Source organism: Cervus canadensis, chromosome 25 (assembly GCF_019320065.1).
Source record: "Cervus canadensis isolate Bull #8, Minnesota chromosome 25, ASM1932006v1, whole genome shotgun sequence".
NCBI classification, from domain to species: Eukaryota; Metazoa; Chordata; class Mammalia; order Artiodactyla; family Cervidae; genus Cervus; species Cervus canadensis.
Window position 1 is genome coordinate 35,870,752 of NC_057410.1, and position 20,252 is coordinate 35,891,003.

The window sequence follows — 20,252 nt, forward strand, 5'->3', positions numbered from 1 at the left end:
ACTTCGCGACTGAGCACAGAAGAAAGGAAATTAAACATGTTCTGACCTTCTCAAAAGGTGATAAAAATCTCTCATTAGTTTTATAAGATGATCTAAAATCATTTGTATTAAGAAATTATCACAAAGAAGTAAAAAGCCAAGAGCTTTTGAAATCTGCATGTTTTCTCCCCCTGAGTACTATAATAAACTGAAGTTTTGGTTATTATGTGTATTCTTGTTTGTTTAAATACTCTGCTAGGAGAGTTTGAGGATTCTAAGTGCATTGATTGTCCACAATTTAGATCGACTCTTAACCATTTTTATTCTAGTGAATAGTTAAGCAATTTATTAGCCTCTGTAAGAACTATAAAAAGAACAATAGTTGGGGTTCCCTCAGAAAGCTTTAGTTATATTTAAGAAGAAAAGATAAGGTTTCTTTCAAGAAGCCTTCCAAAGATACAAGTAGATAGTGGTGGGTTTTTTTTTTTTTTATCATGGTATCAACTCTTTATTAAACTCTTTATCAACTCTTTAATAAAGCTACCTCTTTATTGTCCTTTGCTCAGATGTATCCACCCCTCTGTGTTCAACTCCTTTATCTACTCTGCCCCATCCCACCTCAGTCCGGGTGTGTCCCTGACAGTGAAGCCTTTCTCTGATCCACTTCCGCATTAACACTTGACACTTTATGTGCTCACCAAACCATTCCTCATGCTCTCTACAACAGCCACTTGTGTTTGCTTGTTGTTTAATCACTGAGTCATGTCTGACTCTGCAGCTCCATAAACTGCAGCACAACAGGCTTCCCTGTCCTTCACCAACTCCTAGAGTTTGCTCAAAGCCATATCCATTAAATCAGTGATGCCATCCAACCATCCCATCCACTGTTGCCCCCTTCTTCTCTTGCCCTCAGTTTTCCCCAGCATCAGGGTCTTTTCCAGTGAGTCAGCTCTTTGCATCGGGTGGCCAAAGTATTGGAGCTTCAGTTTCAGCATCAGTCCTTCCAGTGAATATTCAGGGTTGATTTCCTTTAGCATTGACTGCCTTATCCTCCTTGCAGTCCAAGGGACTCTCAAGCGTCACCTTCTATACCACAGTTCAAAAGCATCAATTCTTGGCTCTCACCCTTCTTCACAGTCCAACTCTCACATCCATACATGGCTACTGGGAAAACCATCCTTTTGACTAGACGGACCTTTGTCGGCAAAGTGATATCTCTGTCTTTGAAACACTGTCTGGGTTGGTCATAGCTTTTCTTCTAAGGAGCAAGCGTCTTTTAACTTCATGGTTGCAGTCACTCTCTGCAGTGGTTTTGGAGCGCAGGAAAGTAAAGCCTGTCACTATTTCCATTGTTTCCCCATCTATTTGCCATGAAGTGATGGGACCAGATGCCAAGATCTGCGTTTTTTGAATGTTGAATTTTAAGCCAGCTTTCTCACTCTCCTCTTTCACCTTCATCAAAAGGCTCTTCAGTTCCTTTTCGATTTCTGCCATTAAAGTGGTATCATCTGCATATCTGAGATTGTTAATATTTCTCCTGGCAGTCTTGATTCCAGCTTGTTTACTTGTCTTTCTCCCTCATTTAAGCTGTAAACTTCTTGGAGAAATTACCCTGGATGTAGGTCTTTACTCAAGTACCAGTTTAGTTCAGTCACTCAGTCATGTCCGACTCTTCGAGACCCCATGAACCGCAGCACGCCAGGCCTCCCTGTCCATCACTAACTCTTGGAGTTTACTCAGACTCACCTCCATTGAGTCAGTGATGCCGTCCAACCATCTCATCCTCTGTCATCCCCTTCTCCTCCCGCCTTCAATCTTTCCCAGCATCAGGGTGTTTTCAAATGAGTCAGTTCTTCACAACAGGTGACCAGAGTGTTGGAATTTCAGCTTCAGCATCAGTCCTCCCAATGAATATTTAGGACTGGTTTTCCTTTAGGATGGACTGGTTGAATCTCCTTGCTGTCCAACGGACTCTCAAGAGCCTTCTCCAACACCACAGTTCAAAAGCATCAATTCTTCAGTGCTCAGCTTTCTTTATAGTCCAACTCTCACATCCGTACATGACTGCTGGAAAAACCATAGCTTTTACTAGACAGACCTTTGTTGGCAGAGTAATGTCTCTGCTTTTTAATATGCTGTCTAGGTTGGTCATAACTTTTCTTCCAAGGAGCAAGCATCTTTTAATTTCATGGCTGCAGTTACCATCTCTAGTGATTTTTGGAGCTCAGAAAAATAAAGTCAGCCAGTTTCCCCATCTATTTGCCATGAAGTGATGGGACCAGATGCCATGATCTTAGTTTTCTGAATGTTTTGAGTTTTAAGCCAACTTTTTCATTCTCCTCTTTCATCAAGAGGCTCTTTTATTTCTTCTGCACTTTCTGCCATAAGGGTGGTGTCATCTACATATCTGAGGTTATTGATATTTCTCCTGGCAATCTTGATTCCAGCCTGTGCTTCATCCAGCCCCATGTTTCTCGTGATGTACTCTGCATGTAAATTAAAGAAGCAAGGTGACAGTATACAGCGTTGACGTACTCCTTTCCCAATTTGGAAGCAGTCTGTTGTTCCATGTCCAGTTCTAATTGTTGCTTCCTGAACTGCATGCAGATTTCTCAAGAGGCAGGTCAGATGGTCTAGTATTCCCACCTCTTTAAGAATTTTCCAGTGTGTTGTGATCCACACAGTCAAAGGCTTTGGCATAGTCAATAAAGCAGAAATAGATGTTTTTCTGGAACTCTCTTGCTTTTTCGATGATCCAACAGATGTTGACAATTTGATCTCTTGTTCCTCTGCCTTTTTAAAATACAGCTTGAACATCTAGAAGTTCATGGTTCACATACTATTGAAGCCTGGCTTGGAGGATTTTGAGCATTACTTTACTAGCGTGTGAGATGAGCGCAGTTGTGCAGTAGTTTGAGCATTCTTTGGCATTGCTTTTCTTTGGGATCAATCCCGGGTTTGATCCTCCAGTCTGCGTTAGAGACAGATTCTTTACCATCTGATCCACCAGGGAAGCCCTTAGGGACTTTAGGAACTTGTTTGGGACTAATAGGAACTTCAGAGAAAACAGATTCAGGAAGATAAGGATAATACTGGTGATTGAGTTTGATTTGCTGCAAGACATTCAAATGTTGAAGCAGTTGAAAACATTGGCCTGGGGCTTGGTCAAAAACTGCGATATAGATTATGATGTGGTATTTGCTGTTCTGAGAGGCCTGTGGAGATATCCCTGGGTGAGAAACTCATTTAGGATATGGTAAAAATGTAAAAAGCCAGGAAATACGTGGGCTGAGAATTGCCTAGAGACCTGGGAGAACTAAGTAAGCCAGATAATGGAGAGGAGGGAGTAATACTGTCAGATGACACAAAAATATATAGGAGGATGAGGACTGAGAAGAAGCCCAAGATTGCTAATCACCACAAGCAGCCAGCTCAGGAGTGAAGATGGCTCCAGTTTGCTCATCATGGTGAGTGATGATCCAGGAAGAAGAACTGAAGATCGACCTTATTCAGAGGCGGTAAAGGAAGGGACTTACCAGCTGGCACGCACGGTAAAGAAAGTGAAAGTCACTCAGCCATGTCCGACTCTCTGTGGCCCCATGTACTGTAGTCTGCTAGGCTTCTCTTCCTCTGTCCATGAAATTCTCCAGGCCAGAATACTGGACTGGGTAGCCGTTTCCTTCTCCAGGGCATCTTCCCAACCCGCAGATGGAACTCAGGTCGCCCACATTGCAGGTGGATTCTTTACCAGCTGAGCCACCAGGGTAAAGAACCCACTTGCCAGTGCAGGAGATGCAGAAGGCGTGGGTTCACTCCTGGGTCCGGAAGATCCCCAGGGGTAGGAAATGGCAACCCGCTGTATGCAGTATTCTTGCCTGTAGACTCCCATGGACAGAGGAGCCTGGCAGGCTACATACAGTGCATGGGGCCAAGAGAGTCGGACATGGCTGAGCAGAGCGACCAAGCACAAAAGGAAAGGCGGAAGAGGAGATCTTGTTTGGCTAGCAAAATCCAGAGGCTCGTTTTGGGAAGAGGAGAGAACAGTCTTAAGGGGGAGGGTGTATCTGAATATGGAAGGTGAAGGAACCAGTGTAAAGTGATGGTTGGGGCTTGCAGAGGCAGCTCAGGAAATAAGGTCTGGGAGTAGACTTGAGTAGCCTGGAGAGGCAGGAGCAGGAGGAAACACAGGAGCCCCTGAAGAGAAAAAGGAACAGGCTCGGACGTTGGAGATGTGTCAGTGGATCGTATGTGACTGAGAAAAACAGGTTTCTAGTGGAACTACGAACTCAGTTTTTAAAGTTTCAAGCACCATTGCCCACCAGTCGGCATGTCTTTGCAGGGCTCGCTGAGGAACCAGATGGCTGTAGCATGAGAATCAGAGCGAAGGGGGCAGAAGGGCAAGGCGGCGGTCACTGACCACCAGGAGGTTAGCTTTCTTAGGCAAGCGCGAGCAGAAAGGGTCTTGATCGCCTTTGAGCCTGGAGGCCAGCATGTCTACCAAGACTCCATTCTGTGTAAGAGAAATAAAGAGAAGTACCAGAGAGAAAATCTTGAATATAGAACAGCTCCCAGTGAGCATGACTTGTAATGTGCAGCTCTACCCTTGAATAGCAGTCCCAGAGTACAAGCCAGAGCCTTGGAAGGTCAGGAATGGTGTGAATCCAGAGTTTAAAGGATCATCCATGTGATGTGATGGGGTGGTCATGATTCACCACATCCACTGATGTCCTTCTTCTGTGCATTTTGGTGAGTGAACTATAAGTCAGCTTCTTGCCTCACATCGTCATAAAATACCTTCTATTTTAGCCAGATGCTTTGATCGCGTTGCAGAAGTGAGTATTGATATACTGGACCATTCTTTAGTATCCATGGCTGGAAAATGCAAAAGACTGGCAGCTTACTATCACAACGGTTTAAAGAAAAAAAAAGAAAGGAGTGGAAAAGGGTCTTCTGCCCTTCGTTCTGTGTGCCGTTGTTTAAATATTGCAATAAATAGTCCTTGAAATCTAGAATTTTAATTAAGAAAACAGACAGCTCATGTTAAATTTACAGCTAAGAGTTATGCTTCCTTAAATATTGCCAACTTTATTTTTGTGAGTTTGTTCTGTGACATAATGAGCATCCTGCCTCCTTAAGCAGTTAAGTGTAGGTTCTTATGAACTGACAGGAGAGAAGCTCTTAAGAACTGAGTAGGCTGGGAGAGCAGCTGGTGTGACATTCAAGTCTTCATGTTGCCTCCGAGCTCCTGAACAGAAGGGGAAAAACACTGTTTTAATTTAGAAATCGCTTTCTTGACTGTAGCTGAAATGCTCCAAGCCAGGGAAGCTAGAAAATGATAGAACATTTCGTTCTCATATTTAACTGTAGATATAATATGTTCTTATATTTGTTGGTAAGCAGCGCTGGATTATATAAAATTACTTCTGAGCTTTCCAAAGGCTCAGAGGGCTGGGGGCAGGTAGGAGAAGGTAGATCTCTGAATTGTAGTCAGTTCTCTGTTAAATTTGTTAAAGTTTGATTTTTTAGTTGTTTAAAATCATTTTACGTAAATTCAGAATAAAGCAGTATGTCTTCCTGTTTCTTTGAAGGAAATTATTTGCAGTATTTGTGTAATACATCAGTATATTTAGTATTAAAAATCAGAGTAACAGCTATTTTTAAAGTATGGTCTACTTTCAAATATTCATGCAGATTAAGAATAGCATGATAAAAAAAAAAATTAAAAAAAAAAAAAAAAAGAATAGCATGATAAAGAACTGTGAGTAGTTTGTTTATATTGTTGTTGGGAAATTTGGGGTTAAGATGGTAATCCAGCAGTTTGTTCCTTAATCCAGTTTCAGGGAATACTTAGTATCTCTAATAGTGGTTGTCCAAACCAGTAGCGTCACCGTCGCCAGAGAAGTTTTTCAAAATGTAAATTCTTCTTACGTCCTATCCTAGATCTTCTGAACTGGAGTCAGAGATTGCCAGCGGTCTGTGGATTAAGGAGCCCCTCAGGTGATTCCGATGCAGGCTGAGGTTTGAGAAGCACTCACCTTTGGTCTGGACAACCTTTCCAGAGACACAGGCATCATCGGTGTTTGGGGCAAGATGATTCCAACTGAATTGACCCTAAAGCAAAAATATCTATAGGGAACCTGAAGATCCCTGTGTTGGGGATCATTCACATTACAGTTTTATCATATATTCTGCTTAATTAAGGACTTTGATGTCATAAATAAATCATTGGTGCTGGAAATGACAGATATCAAAAGAGTAATTGTCTTACAGCCCTGGGACGGCGGTAAAGCCCCAGTTTAACAGGAACTGTTCTGCTTTGGGCTAACAAAGTCATTTCTTCATAAACTAAAGACTAAGAGGAATGGGAGCTGTATTGGGAACTAGGATAAGGAAACTGGGTGTTTTTTCCACACTTTTACTAAGCCAGAGTGCTATAGTGTGGGTTCATCATTTTAATTGAACAGTGAAATTGTGAGCTGTGCAAGGAAAAAAATGAATCTTGTAAATGCACATGCAAATAAATTTTTGCTGTTACCTACAAACCGATCTCACGCTCGCTAACTGAAAATAGATGGAAACAACTATGGTCAGGATTGCAGTGCCACCCAGTCTCTCTCTACTGATTCCCTTGACAGTTAATTCAAGAAGAGGAGCAAGCAGTGAAAAATGAATTGGCCACCAGAGATGGCACCATGGTGGGAAGGGGAGTCAAACATCAGAGATATGAAGGCAACATTTCAAGAGCGAAGTAGTGGTTAATAATAACAGAGGTTGCCACTAGGTCAGATAAAAGGGACTAAATGTATCCATTGGATTTAGGAACAAGAGAAGTCAGTGATCCCCTTGAAGAGTTGTTTCAGTGCGGCATAGGAGCAGCAGCTAGATAGAAATGGGGTGAACTGTGAGCTGGAGATGAAACAGAAATGGCCGATTTAAGAGGACGATAGCTAGATGTGGGATTGAGATCATCTTCCCCATGGACTTTTATGGGTAAGATTATTTCTTTATTATTTAGATCTAATCGCTAACTTTCCTACCATATTGATTTGGCATCATTTTAGCATGAGTAATCCTAACAAATTATTTCTCAAATAAATGCATCTTTTCTTCTAGACTTTGTGAAGTATTGAAACTCAGCATTATTACTTTGCATAGAGTCTAGCACCTGGTTAAGAACCACTGCCTTGTAGCAGTCATTGTATAATTTACTTGCAAATCTGAACTTACATTGTCTGAAAGAATTTAAAGGAAAGTTTGTGTATTTGCATACCAAACTGGTTTGAAAACTCTGAATCTTATGACTTTCTCTTAACAAACTAAACACCCAGCATATTATTTTAAACATAAGTTTAGAAGGTTTTGTTTTGCTCTGCTGTTTGAACTGGCATTGATTACTTTTCAAATAGATTTTTAGCTAAGGTTCAAAAAAGAATGTCTCTATTCGGTAAACATTGAGCACCTACTATATTCCTGAGAGTGCTGGGGGTTGAAAAGAAATGGCACAGATCCTGCCTTGAGTTCACAGATCATTGGGGAAGACAGAGTGGTAAACAAATCATTGCAGCCCTGTGTTAAAAGCTGTACTAGAAGAACAAATTAGCGCCTCCGCTATTCTAATCTACTTGCTTCCCACACTGAGAGATTTGCTAAAGTGGTCATGCTGAATTTATCACTGGCAGCATCTGTAACTTGCCCTTCCAAGTATTGTATTTAGTCTGTCTCTCAAAGACTCTGGTGGATAAGGAACTTGCTGAGAGGAGTAGGGCTAGTTTTTTTGTCAACACAGACGCAGCAATGATATTCATGAATTTTTTGAGACTTATAAATCAGGCCTTGTAGACAATGCTTATTTTCTGCTTGTCAGTTCTTATGAAACAAATCCTGTTCAGTGGATTTTATCTTGTATATGCGTATCATTCTTTACACACCTGAGGTAAATTACTTTTCTAAACAAGCTTAATATTTTATACAAGTATGTATGTTTTCTCTAAGCCCCTTAAAATGCGATTAAAGCCAGTTCAGAGTAATATTAAAAGTAAACAGTCCCTTGGTTCTTCAGTGTTTAAATGGAATAATTTGAGTATAACAAAATCCTGTAATAGAAGCTTCCCGCCGCTCATGGTCTTGTGATGTCTATTCCTTCCTGTGTATGATACTAGATCATCTGCTCTTTCCTCCATTGCAGTCATATATTATAGTACCTGTTCAGCAATTTACAGTAAATTTTTATTTCTTATTAAAATTGTTTTAAGTTTTTAAAAACTTCATTATAGGATATGAGTCAGTATAATGTTTTTTCCTGCAGAAGGTGACTATATAAGGAACTTGAAAGAGGGTAGTACCTCTTGTTTAAGATATGAAGATCAAAGATAAATAAGTTAGGATTCTTGTCTTTAAATAAGTGTTCAGTATGTGGAAAGGATGCTTAGTCACTCACTCAGTCGTGTCCGACACTTTGCCACCCCATGGTCTGTAGCCTGCCAGGCTCCTCTGTCCATGGGTTTTTTCAGGCAAGAGTACTGGAGTGGATTGCCATTTCCTCTTAAGTTGAATCATAGGTACACGGTCTGCCTCCCTTAGGGAGCATGTAAGGTGGGGAATTTCAGATTGCTCACCTTGGCTGAGCGTTACTGCTAGTATCTTGATGGGGTGGGGCAGGAAGGGGCTGGGTGAGGCTGGATTTCTGAGTTTATGAAATAGTGCTCACAGTCAATAAAATGCCAATAGGAGCCACAGTGAGAAACAGCTATAAAGATACTGTCCCTCTTCTCGTAGCTACTTGTCTACAAAGGATTTGAATCAATTTTTAGGTTTTTAAAAAAATATGAAAATGGAGATAACTTGAGTCTTCTTTTTTGAAAGGGCTGCAGTCAAAAACTTTTGTCAATCAAATGGTGTGTAACAGCTTAGGTAGTAGTACCCATTTGAGGTACACTGCCAGTTATTTTCTCCATAGTAGCCGCCGTAGAACTTACATGTTGTTATGATTTATCCCATGTTTTAAATTTTTATCTTTTTACCCTTTTAATGGTTTTTGTGAGCATTTAATGCTTGCTTTCTTTTGTTCTTTTTGGCAGTAGATGATGATGAGTATTTGGTTTCACTGCTATAAAATGAACCATGGATTTGATCTTCAACATCCCTTTCAGTTGTTAAATTCTGATTCTTTGTTATGTAATCTTTTTAGCAGAATACTGGCTTTCTAAATTTTGTTCATTGTTGGTATATTGATTTAGAAACTTACAATTTTTATCATTAAGTGAATGAAAATAAGCTGTCTTTATCTTTAGAGGCCCCCTGACAAACCCCAGATCCATAATTTGTATTCCTATAGGAGTCATGGACTAAGAACCTTTGTAAATACTTTTTTTTTTTAACTTTCGTGTTTACTGAGACATGTGATAGATCTAGTAAATAGAAATTTGACCTAACACTTAAACTACTTTGGTATATGAATGAAAATTTGAAGACACTGAATTATTTCAGTGTAGATACCTTAAGAGAAATGTTGGAATTTTCTTGAGAAAGGATATATGAAATCAGAAGTAACTTAATATACTGAATTAATTACAGAATCTGTAAGCATTAAAAAATGAAAGACTAAGATTTAGGACTGTAACTTTTTCTGTTAGTTTTGGAATTTCATACTGAGTTGGGAGTGATTTTGGAAAAAATCAAAATTACTTGCGAATCTTTGGTTGACTTGAAGGACACATTAAGAGATTAATGAAAGTTTAAATGAAAAGATTTGTTTCTAACAAATTTTGATTTATAACCAGTTTGCATAAACCTAAAGTTGAAATTAATCAAATGTCTTTCCTAAGCTGATGACCACAATTAGCAGATCTTCAAATTAGATGTTATGTTTCATACACTGTATACAAAAAAGAGTAAGTTTTCTTATCTGGGTTATGTTGTCTTTGACCTAATCTTGTCTAAAAGGAATCTTGATTTTTAAAAGCTAAGCCGTTTAGGATCATGGGAATGGAGTGCTGAATAGAAATTGTATACATGTTTAAAGCATACTTGCTGCATCAGGACTGACGGTGTTATCTTTTAAAACAGGGACAGACCTTCAAAACTAGTGTGTGTATGTACTTAGTCACTCAGCCATGTCCAACTCTTTGTGACCCCGTGGACTGTATAGCCTGCCAGACTCCTCTATCCATGGGGATTCTCCAGGCAAGAACACTGGAGTGGGTTGCCATGCCCTCCTCCAGGGGATCTTCCCAACCCAGAGATCAAACCCAGGTCTCCCGCATTGCAGGCGGATTCTCTTCCGAGTGCGCCACCAGGGAAGGAGTCGAGTCATCACCAAAACAGCGTGGGCTGTCTTCAAGTACTGAACTCTCCTCCATGCATTCTTTCAGTATAGCTTTATCAACTCCAAGGGTAGAGAGTCTGATTGACCAGGGACCCTTTATTGGTCAGAGTTCTCCGTCTCCAGAGAAAAGAAAGAACCAGTGGGAAATCTGTATAGTGATTTATCATCAACCCATGTAGTGATTTATCAGAAGGAATTTGCTCAGGCAGTTACAGTGACTGAGAAGTCCCACAATCTGCCATCTACAAAGTAAAGACTCAGGGAAGCTTGTGGTTTCATTCAGTTTGAAGGCCTGAGAGCCAAGGAAGTCAATGGGAAATTCCCAGCCTGACGGCCAAAGACTGGACAGTCATGCGGCGAGTGGGGTACGAGTTACCATTTTACGTTTCGTTTGGGTGCTCGCTGGATTGGATGATGCCCACCTGCATTGCAAAGAGTGGTCTGCTTGGCATAGTCTACTCATTCACATGCTAATCTCATCCAGAAACACCCTTGTAGGCATACCCATAAATAATGTTTGGCCAAATATCTGAGCACCATGGGATCCAGTCAAGTTGACATAAAATTAATAACTGTTACAGATCCGTTCCAATTTGGGACAACTTGTTACTAGTAAGTTCTGCCTCAGCCAAAAATCTACCTCTCTGTAACTTTCTTTCATTTCATACTAGTTGTGACCTCCACTACTCCACAGAATATATCTAGTCACTGTTCTGCACTCTAAATTTTCACATGTTTTATGCTGTCACTTATATGAGAAATCCACAATTCGACACAAGTGCACACATCTATGAAACTGATAGACTCACAGACGTAGCAAACAGACTTGTGGTTGCCTACACACAAGTGGAAGAGTGGACAGGGAGAGAGGAGGATTCAGAGTCTGGGATTAGCAGATGTAAAATATACACAGGATGGATAAGCAACAAGGTCCTACTGTGTAGGACAGGGACCTTCATTCAGTATCCTGTGATAAAATAGAATGTAAATGAATATGAAAAAGAATATATATATATATGTGTGTATAACTGATTCCCTTTGCTATATAGCAGGAATTAACACAACACTATAAATCAATACTTGAGTGAAAGTTTTTTAAAAATTTCAAATGTTTGAAAATAGCCATCTTGAGATTCTCCTCTCCTAGACTAAATTCTTTCCATATCGGTAATGGACTGGTTTTCTGACATCTTCAACATTCTCTTTATTATTTTTTACACTGTGCATCTCATGGTAATTCATAGCTGACCAATGCAAAATCTAGTTGGCCTGTTGTCTATAGTATACATAAAAGTTGGTCCTCTCTTTTGTTCATTAGTCGTCTTGATGTATTCACTCATCATATGCTTTATCCATATAGCAGAGGTTCACCTATATTAGACTTATCATCAGAATTCTGTTTAAGTTTAGAAATCTTAACAATAAAATTTGTTTGTTGTTGTTTAGTTGCTCCGTCATGGCCAACTCTTTTGTGACTTTTTGGACTGTAGCCCACCAGGTTCCTCTGTCCATGGGATTTCTCAGGCAAGAATACTGGAGTGGGTTACCATTTCCTTCTCCAAGGGATCTTTCTGACCCAGGGGTTGAACTGCATCTTGTGCATTGGCAGGCAGATTCTTTACCACTCAGCCACCAGGGAAGCCCAACAATAAAAATAGCTACCATGCATTTACAATTTACTGTGTGCCAGGCTCAGTTCACATTGTTTTATGTGTAGTCACACATTTAGGGAGGTATGTTATGTTATATGTGTGTTGTATGATCCTGTAACATTATAAGTGTGTTTGTGCAAGGCAACGTAGAACGGCTCTGTTAACTCCCGTTGTCAGTTGTTAATACTCCTGTCACGGCCACCTAAGACAGCTTGGGAATGGGAGGGGAAAGCACTTGCATCATGTTAATTAATTAGAACCTTTGTCTTTGAATGTATACTGTTGGGTTTCTTGTATGTCATGTTTGTACAGTTATGTTTTTGAAATTAAATATAAGAGATCATACCTTTGTACTAATTATAGTTAACTTCCCATTCCTACCTGTCTTTCCAGATTCTGTCATCTGATATACTTGCTGAGTTACCTAGCTTCAAGTCATCTATAGATTGGAGAAATATAACTTCTGTGTTTTCACATCACTAATAGAAGTTTAGAACAGTCGGGAATTTGGAACCCAATAATGCATTAACTAACACCTTTCAGGTTGTTCCTCTTATGCTAATACACTTAGTTCTAGTAGCATATATTTTCTTGCCTGCAGGAATCTTCATGTTACTGTATAATATTAATAATCACTTTTAGAGTTCAGTGTTTCATCCAACTCCATATTTCATCACCAAATTTATTGAACTGTTCAGCTGTTTCTTTTAGTTTTTCTAATGTGTGATATTTTTGTTGTCCTCATCATTGTTGAGTCTAAATAATATCCATACAGCCATTCCATGATCCAGAGTCAGGTGACCTTGTGAAAGAAAGCATTGATTTGTAACATTAACAAAACTGTCTCTTTATGAGCTTCACTCAGTCCTAAGACTTCATAGTCATCCTTTTGTTTTCTTTTGGGGTCCTGCCTGCCCATTCACAGTAAAGCGTATGTGTCAGTTGGAATCCATCTCATTCTTTTTGAAGACTGTGGCTATTTTTGCCCAACTCTAGTCTTAAACCATCTGTCTTTTTATGTAATAACTCAAAGATTACCAACAGTGCTTGGATCAGAGACATCATCTAGGGATTCTGGGATAAATTACGTATGGAGATAGGTGTTTTCTTTAAAACCCCCCTCTTGTGGAGCCTCAGCTTCCAAGATTTCTTCTTAAACTTTTCAAATGGAAGATCAGAATCTCTTCATGAACAATGAGAAGCAAAGCAAATACTACGTTCCGTTGTATCTCAGTCCTAAATAGTGTCTCTCTCTCCTGATTATCATGGTGTAGCTAACAGTAAAGAGCAAAGCTTTTCTGTTGTCCCTGGCATTTTTGTCAGTTTACTAGTTAGGTGACTAGAGGAGTGAATAGTAGGGAAGAGAGGAAAATAGAAGAGGTTATAGACAATCTAGAAATAGACAACGGATCTGTTTATCATTTGTGGGTTAATTAGTAGTTCAGATATATCGTCCACTTTCGGAAAGTGGTTCATTTGCACTTGGTAGTTTTATCTGGACTTCTCTTTCTTTAAACAGGAGGGGGACCCGAACATGGTGATCACGTACTTATGAAAGCCCTGTGGGTTGCAAAGTGATAGAAGAACCCCGAAAAGGAGTTTATTGACAAATAATGAAAAGATTATGGTTAGGACAGACTTTAGGTATTGATTGACCCAAGAGCCCAAATGATCCAGCACTGACACTCATATTTTCTCCTTCCCTTCCTTTTAAATGCATTTTCAGAGGCTTTCCACAGCTCAGTTTTAAGTTCAGTAAGAAGACACAAGTCTGTATTCCAGAGTCACAGCAGAAGCCTCCTTGCCACCTGTTGGCCTTTGTTGAGTCACGTGCACATGACCGAGCCGTCATCCTTGTGGTCAGGGCGGTATCTGGGGATGGGGATGGAGGGGCAGAGGTAGCAGATAACAAATAACCACTCTAATGTCTATTGAATTCTCGTTTTATCGTATATATTGGTACATTTGGTGTTGTTTGACTGTTTAACCTACAAAAATGTTCCATTTCAACCTGATAAACGTGAAGACTTAAAGCAGAGGCAGAGGTAGTATAAGAAACATGACTTTTGATTTGCAGATAGAGGTTCCAGATTCTAGCCCCGTTATTTATCCTTATTGTTGAGAAATCTAAGGGCCACCCAGTAAATAACACCCTTCTCTCCTGCTTGAATTCTGTCAAGAGAAAAGGCAAATATTGGCACATAGGAATAAAAATACTAGTTTTATTAATGACGAGAGCTGAAATGAATGACTTAGGTTTTGTGTGATAACTGAGATTCTAGTATTGAATCCAGAACTAAACAGTTACTTACCTCCACCCCAGGCATTTTGAAGGATGATAGGATTTTTTACCTGGGGGGTCTGCCCCTAATAATTCAGACCAGATTGTGTGAGTCTTACAGACATCTTGTTTACAAAGAAGGCAAGCTGGTGAGGAACTTCCTTGTTCTTTGAAAATCAGTCAAGCAGTTCATTTCAGCTTGATGGTGATGGATGGGGTAGGAGACCAGAGCCTGTTGAAAATTTCTCTTTCTGGAAACCGGAGGAATGGTGACGTACCTGCTTCCAACACGTAGACTAATGAATCTTAGTTGTTTATTTCTTAAATAAATAATGATTTACTTTAGGATTGGTGTGATGTTCAGATGCCAAATTTTAGGAAGGAAAACTCAGAGATCGTAAAATAACCACCCTCTCCAGCTTTTGAAGTTGACTTATTATAATAATTGATGTGTGAGTATGAACCCACTTTGCCTAGGGGATGAGTAAAATTAGTAATAATTGGGCAAGCATAAGGATTTGTGAAGTGGAATTGTGAAGTGAAGTATTTGGGTGGAAGCAGGCAACGAAAGAAAATGTCTTACAGAATTCATAGCTAGCACGTCCTTGTGAATTTAAACCAAGGCAAGCGGACTTTTCCCCTGCCAGCCGTCCCCAACCAGCCGTCCCTCGCCGTCCCCAACCAGCCGTCCCCCACCAACCATCCCTCACCAGCGGGTGAAAGTTCAAAGCTCTTGTCCGTTCTCCTGTCCAGCGGTTCTCACATTGTGCTCTCTGAACTAGTAGTGTTGGTGTCACCTAAGAATTTGTTGGAAAAGGAAACTGTGGAGCCCACCCTAACCGTGCTGAACTCTGGAAGTGGGGCTGGCAATCTGTAGTTTAACAAGTCCTCTCACCAATTTTGATGGATATTGAACTGTGAGAAACACATACCACGATTTGCAAACATCCCTGTAACAATTCCATAGCTGAAGATTAATTGCACTTGCAAGTAATCTTTTCTAGTTCCTCATCATTAGTGAAAGTCAAAGTCACTCAGTCGTGTCCAACTCTTTGTGACCCCATGGACTATAGAGTCCGTGAAATTCTCCAGGCCAAAACACTGGAGTGGGTAGCCTTTTCCTTCTCCAGGTATCTTCCCGACCCAGAGATCAAACCCAGGTTTCCTGCATTGCAGGCAGATTCTTTACCGGCTGAGCCACAAGGGAAGCCCAATCATTAAGCCTTTATTAAATATGGGCTTCCCTTGTACCTCAGTTGGTAATGAATCTGCCTGCATTGCAGTGCAGGAGACCCGGGTTCGATTCCTGGGTCGGGAAGATCCCCTAGAGAAGGAAATGACTACCCACTCCAGTATCCTTGCCTGGAAAATCTCATGGACAGAGGAGCCTGGTGGGCTGCTGTCTATGGGGTCACAAAGAGTTGGACATGACTGAATGACTTAACTCTTACTTACTTAAATATGGGGCATTCTGGGGAGCAAAAGAAATGGAGTAGGTAAAATTGTGCTTAGTCTTGAATGCCCAACAGATATTAACATTAAGACTGTATTTTCATCCTATAGATTTAGATGGAGTGGCACGATGGTTATTTAAAAGACTAAATATAGCCTCAAAATGTAGAAGGGATTGTATAGGAGATAATAGAATGAGAAAGAACTAGAGGGTAGTGATTATAATCTGTGTAGAGCACTTGAAGGTGGGGGAGAAAAGGGGATGTACAGAAGAGGCTTTTCAAAGGAACGATTAACTGAGCTCAGTTAACTCACTGAAGCTGAGGTGGACAGAATCAAATATGATTTAAGAGCTGAAGCCCAGATGATTAAGATAATGATAGTTGGGAAGGAGCTTTCTAATTAGGGAATAAGATGAATTGTCAGGAGTGTTAACTTTGTGGTCATAGTTTAAAAGGACATATATTGAGAAGGAAAAGTTGAGAGCTCATTTTTAGTTGGTTTAGAGTAAGAGGAGAACTTGAAAGTACATTTGTCCCTTGGTATTAGCAGGAGATTGGTTCTAGGCCAGAACGGCCCCCCAACTCTCCAATACCAAAATCTGCAGATGCTCATGTGGGCTGTCTATCTATGGGTTCCACATTTGCCCATTCAACCAACCGGTATTGTGAAGAAAATTACAGTAAAGCATTCAGTCATTCTCAAAATGCTTACTGAATGTCTACCATGGGTCCGGCACAGTTCTAGGTTCTCAGGATATAAAAATGGACCAACCCGTGCCCAGTCTTCAGAACTAATGTTGTGGGTGGAAGGAGACAACAAGTAAGTAAATAAATGAACAAGACAATTTCAGGTAATACTAAGGGCCAGCAAAGAAAATAAAATAACAGTGAAGAGTGACTAAGGGGTAGAGGATTTCTTTAGATAGTTAGTCAGTGAAGACCTGAGCAGGCAACATGTGACAGAAATCAGTTGAAAACTGTAAAACAGGTGAAAGATAGTTTTAGGAAGCCAAGAGGTGCTGGCATCACAGAGTGGCCAAGGAGAACTGCAGAAAAGCATGTGAGAAGGTTCCTGGTGCATTTTGCCTTTTCAGGCACTCTTCTATATGAAAGGTTTGGAGAGAGAGGATAGTGTGTATTTGAAGGAACATGAGCTTAGAGGCATCCTAGGTCATTCATGTCAGGCATTTGTTGGCTGTGTAGAAACTCCTTAATTTTTCTGAGGCCCATTCTTCTCAGTAGAGTAATAACACCTCATGGGATTAAATTGTGATGATTAAGTGAGAGAATGAATTTAAAGCAGCTAACGTATTGCTTGCAACATGTGCTTAATGATAACTATTAATAATCTCAATCGGTCATGTGAAATACAGTTTTATTTAATAATGGTGAAATATCATGTCTCTTGATACACAGTTTTATTTAGAAGTTATACTTTGAACTTTGATCATGCACAACATTTTAAGGGGTTCGAGACTATTATTTTTGCAGTTAAATGATATATTTTGATTAGGTACCTGATGACACTTAAAGTATGCTTATATGCATAACACTCTCAGATGGATTTTACTCACTTTAAATATTTTCTTTTTACAGATATGTACTTCTCATGACTGATAGGAAGAAACTAGTCATGGGCCAAAGGTCAAGATACTTGGCTGGGAAATGCTGCTGATGCTCCTTTACAAAGTCATACAATGAATGTTTGGTTTAAGAAAGATTTTCCTATTTAAGAGATTTTCATCTTGGAAATATATCAAGTGAAAATTACGGAGTCTTTTGGGAAACATTTTCCTCCTAACAAATTACACCTGTAATGGGCGACATGGCAAACAACTCAGTTGCATATGGTGGAGTAAAAAACTCTCTAAAGGAAGCTAATCACGATGGAGACTTTGGAATTACACTCGCAGAGCTGCGGGCCCTCATGGAGCTCAGATCCACAGACGCGTTACGGAAAATACAGGAAAGCTATGGAGACGTCTATGGAATCTGCGCCAGGTTAAAAACATCTCCCAATGAAGGTGAGCTGTATTGCGTCCCTTTTTAGTACTTTGTTCAGCAAGTGCTGTGATTGGCTCGTAAAGAAGCATGCTTAAATTGTCTTAGCTGCTGTTTGATGATGCCATACTTTTATTAACATTTAAGATGGGTTGGCTATCAGATTGATGTAAAGTAACTTTAGATCAAAAAATAGTATTGCACAGTAATTTATTTTAAGTTGGTGGGAGGAAGGATTTTGTACTGTTACACATGTTGCTACTTGTTTATTAAAGAGCATGGTTGTCTTGCCACTTGAGCTTTGGAGGGTGGAACCAGGCTTGGTAGTTCCCAGGAGATTCTGTGGAAATAAACCCTGCTCACTATCCTTCATTTTGCCAGGCAGCTTAAAATAGTTTTCACTGCCTGTAGCTGACTGAGTTGTTGTATTTTTTTTTTTTTTTAAAACTAAAACTTAAGCAATTTGTTCAGAAGGTACCAGAGCAAATGGAATAGATTAGATGGCAATTTTTTATTTAGCAGACATTTCCTTTGATTAAAAATAGTTTTCAATCTTAGAATTATATTCAATTTCCGTGTTCAAAGAAGTCTTTGGTTTCATAATTCTTGATTTGTAGTAAATTTCTTTTTGAGAAGCAGAAGAATTCATTATAACTTCATTACATTATGATCTTTGAAGTGTTTTCAAAGGATGACCTTTTTTTATACACTGATCATGTTAAACATGAAATTAAGGTTAGGGAGTTTCAGGAAGGCATTTCTGCACGCTGCAAAGGAAGCGGCAGGCAAATAGATGAAGGTGAGTTGTTTGGTGGTTACAGTTTATTTTAGTAAGAATAGGTGATTAGTAATGTTAAAAGTTAAGGATATTAGTATATATCCTTTATATGTAGAAAGGAGTATCTGTCCAAAGCCAGTTGTAGAGAAATCATTTTTCCGGAAGCATCTTATGCCATGCCACTACTTGTGATAAATTTTGGGGTAATAGCAAAAAGTTATTTCCAAAATTGTTAAAGAATTTTAAATCATACCAAAAGATTCTTTGAAACCTTTATATAATTCTATGTGAATTGCTCATCGTTTTAATGATGGGTAGTTACTTTAATTTTTCTGAGGAAACTGATGTCAGTATTCCCGTTTCCTTAAAGGGCTTCCTCAGGTCACTTGGAGTATGTTCTTTTTTCTGTAAAGTCTTCCAGATGGTCTGGATCTTTTCCTCAAGTCAGAACCACTGGAAACATGGACCCCTCAGTTACACCTTAAATATGCTGTACCATTTTAAGAGCTGCTTCAAGGAATCAGGAACAGACACGTGGACTTGAATCAATATAACATGACAAAATTGGAGCTTGTTCATTATGCAAGTCTTACTTTAAAGTTTTAGCTAACTTCATATGACTTTAGAGATTGTACATTACTTTTGCTATTCTCAGTTGGTAGATTCAGTAATTCAGCCACCTGTACTTAACTACATGTAGTCTAAAACCTAATCATTGGATGTTTCAGTATCACCAAATTGATCAAAAGCATTAACATTAAAATAAAAAACCCTCAATATAACTGAAAGTGATCCTGAACTTTACTTTGAAACCCGCCCGTAACTGCGCTTCCCCCAACCATAGCTCTGTGTTTCCCTACTATTAGTTAGTCAGAACTTTTGTCTTCTCAAAGCTAAAAATCCCTCCATGGTGTGTTCTTATTTTTAATGGACTTAGTTTCTGTTTAGTTTGCACTGCAATTTCTTTTCTTCTCTTATTTCAGGCAGTACTCCTCACATTGATTTTGGTTTAATTAGTGAAGTTTCTTAAATTAACTGAAAAGTTATACCTAATACATTAGTTTCTAGGGGAAGGGAATGATTATGTACCTCTTTTACTACGTGGTGGAAGTTGTGGATAATCTGTAGAAATATTCAACACTCAAAATTGTGTATGTTTTATTGCTGTTTTGTGCTATTAAACAAGCGAATGCCATTTCCCCCTCATTTACCAGAAAACTCTTGCTCAGCTTTCTCCTAATATAGTGAATTTAATTTTTGTCAAGATCTGTACAGACTTTTGTCTTCTACTCTTTATATATAGCTTGTCATTGTGAAATATTCCTTTAAAGAATTTTGTAAGCATTATATTTGTATTTACACTCCTTATAAGAATAAATATAAACAACGCAGCTTTCACAGGAATGTCATTTCCAAAGGAATAGTTCTAGTTTAATTTAGAAATAATTCACTCAGAAAGCTAATGAATATTTTGTCACTGATCAACTAGGCAAATGATAACAAGTGACTCATCATTGGGGAGGTTTTTATGCCCGAGTAAAATGATCTAGACAATAAGTAGCCTTTTGTTAGTATGATCTGCTTATGATCATGGAAAGTGAGATAGAAATACGCTTCTTCAGAGTACAGGAATTTTGTATAGGTAAAAATGTTTTGTGTCCCTTTAGTTCTTTCATTGATTAATTTCTTCATTGACACATACAGTCTTTCATCAAATCTAGGTTATTGTCGTATATTTTATATAATCCCTAAAAAAAGAATTAGTGTTGGGAGTTGTAAGTGT

At 39.3% G+C, this 20,252-nt stretch overlaps 1 protein-coding gene across 3 annotated transcripts in view; it reads left to right on the top strand.

Moving 5' to 3' along the window:
- The window catches only part of ATP2B1 (ATPase plasma membrane Ca2+ transporting 1), a 120,879-nt gene that overhangs the window by 40,785 nt on the left and 59,842 nt on the right, over positions 1-20,252 (top strand). For all 3 annotated transcript variants that reach the window (XM_043447428.1, XM_043447426.1, XM_043447427.1), the window contains exon 2: positions 17,287-17,714. In XM_043447428.1, the coding sequence (XP_043303363.1) occupies positions 17,507-17,714 (208 nt within the window). In that variant the 5' untranslated portion in view covers positions 17,287-17,506. The remainder of the gene's footprint in view (positions 1-17,286; positions 17,715-20,252) is intronic.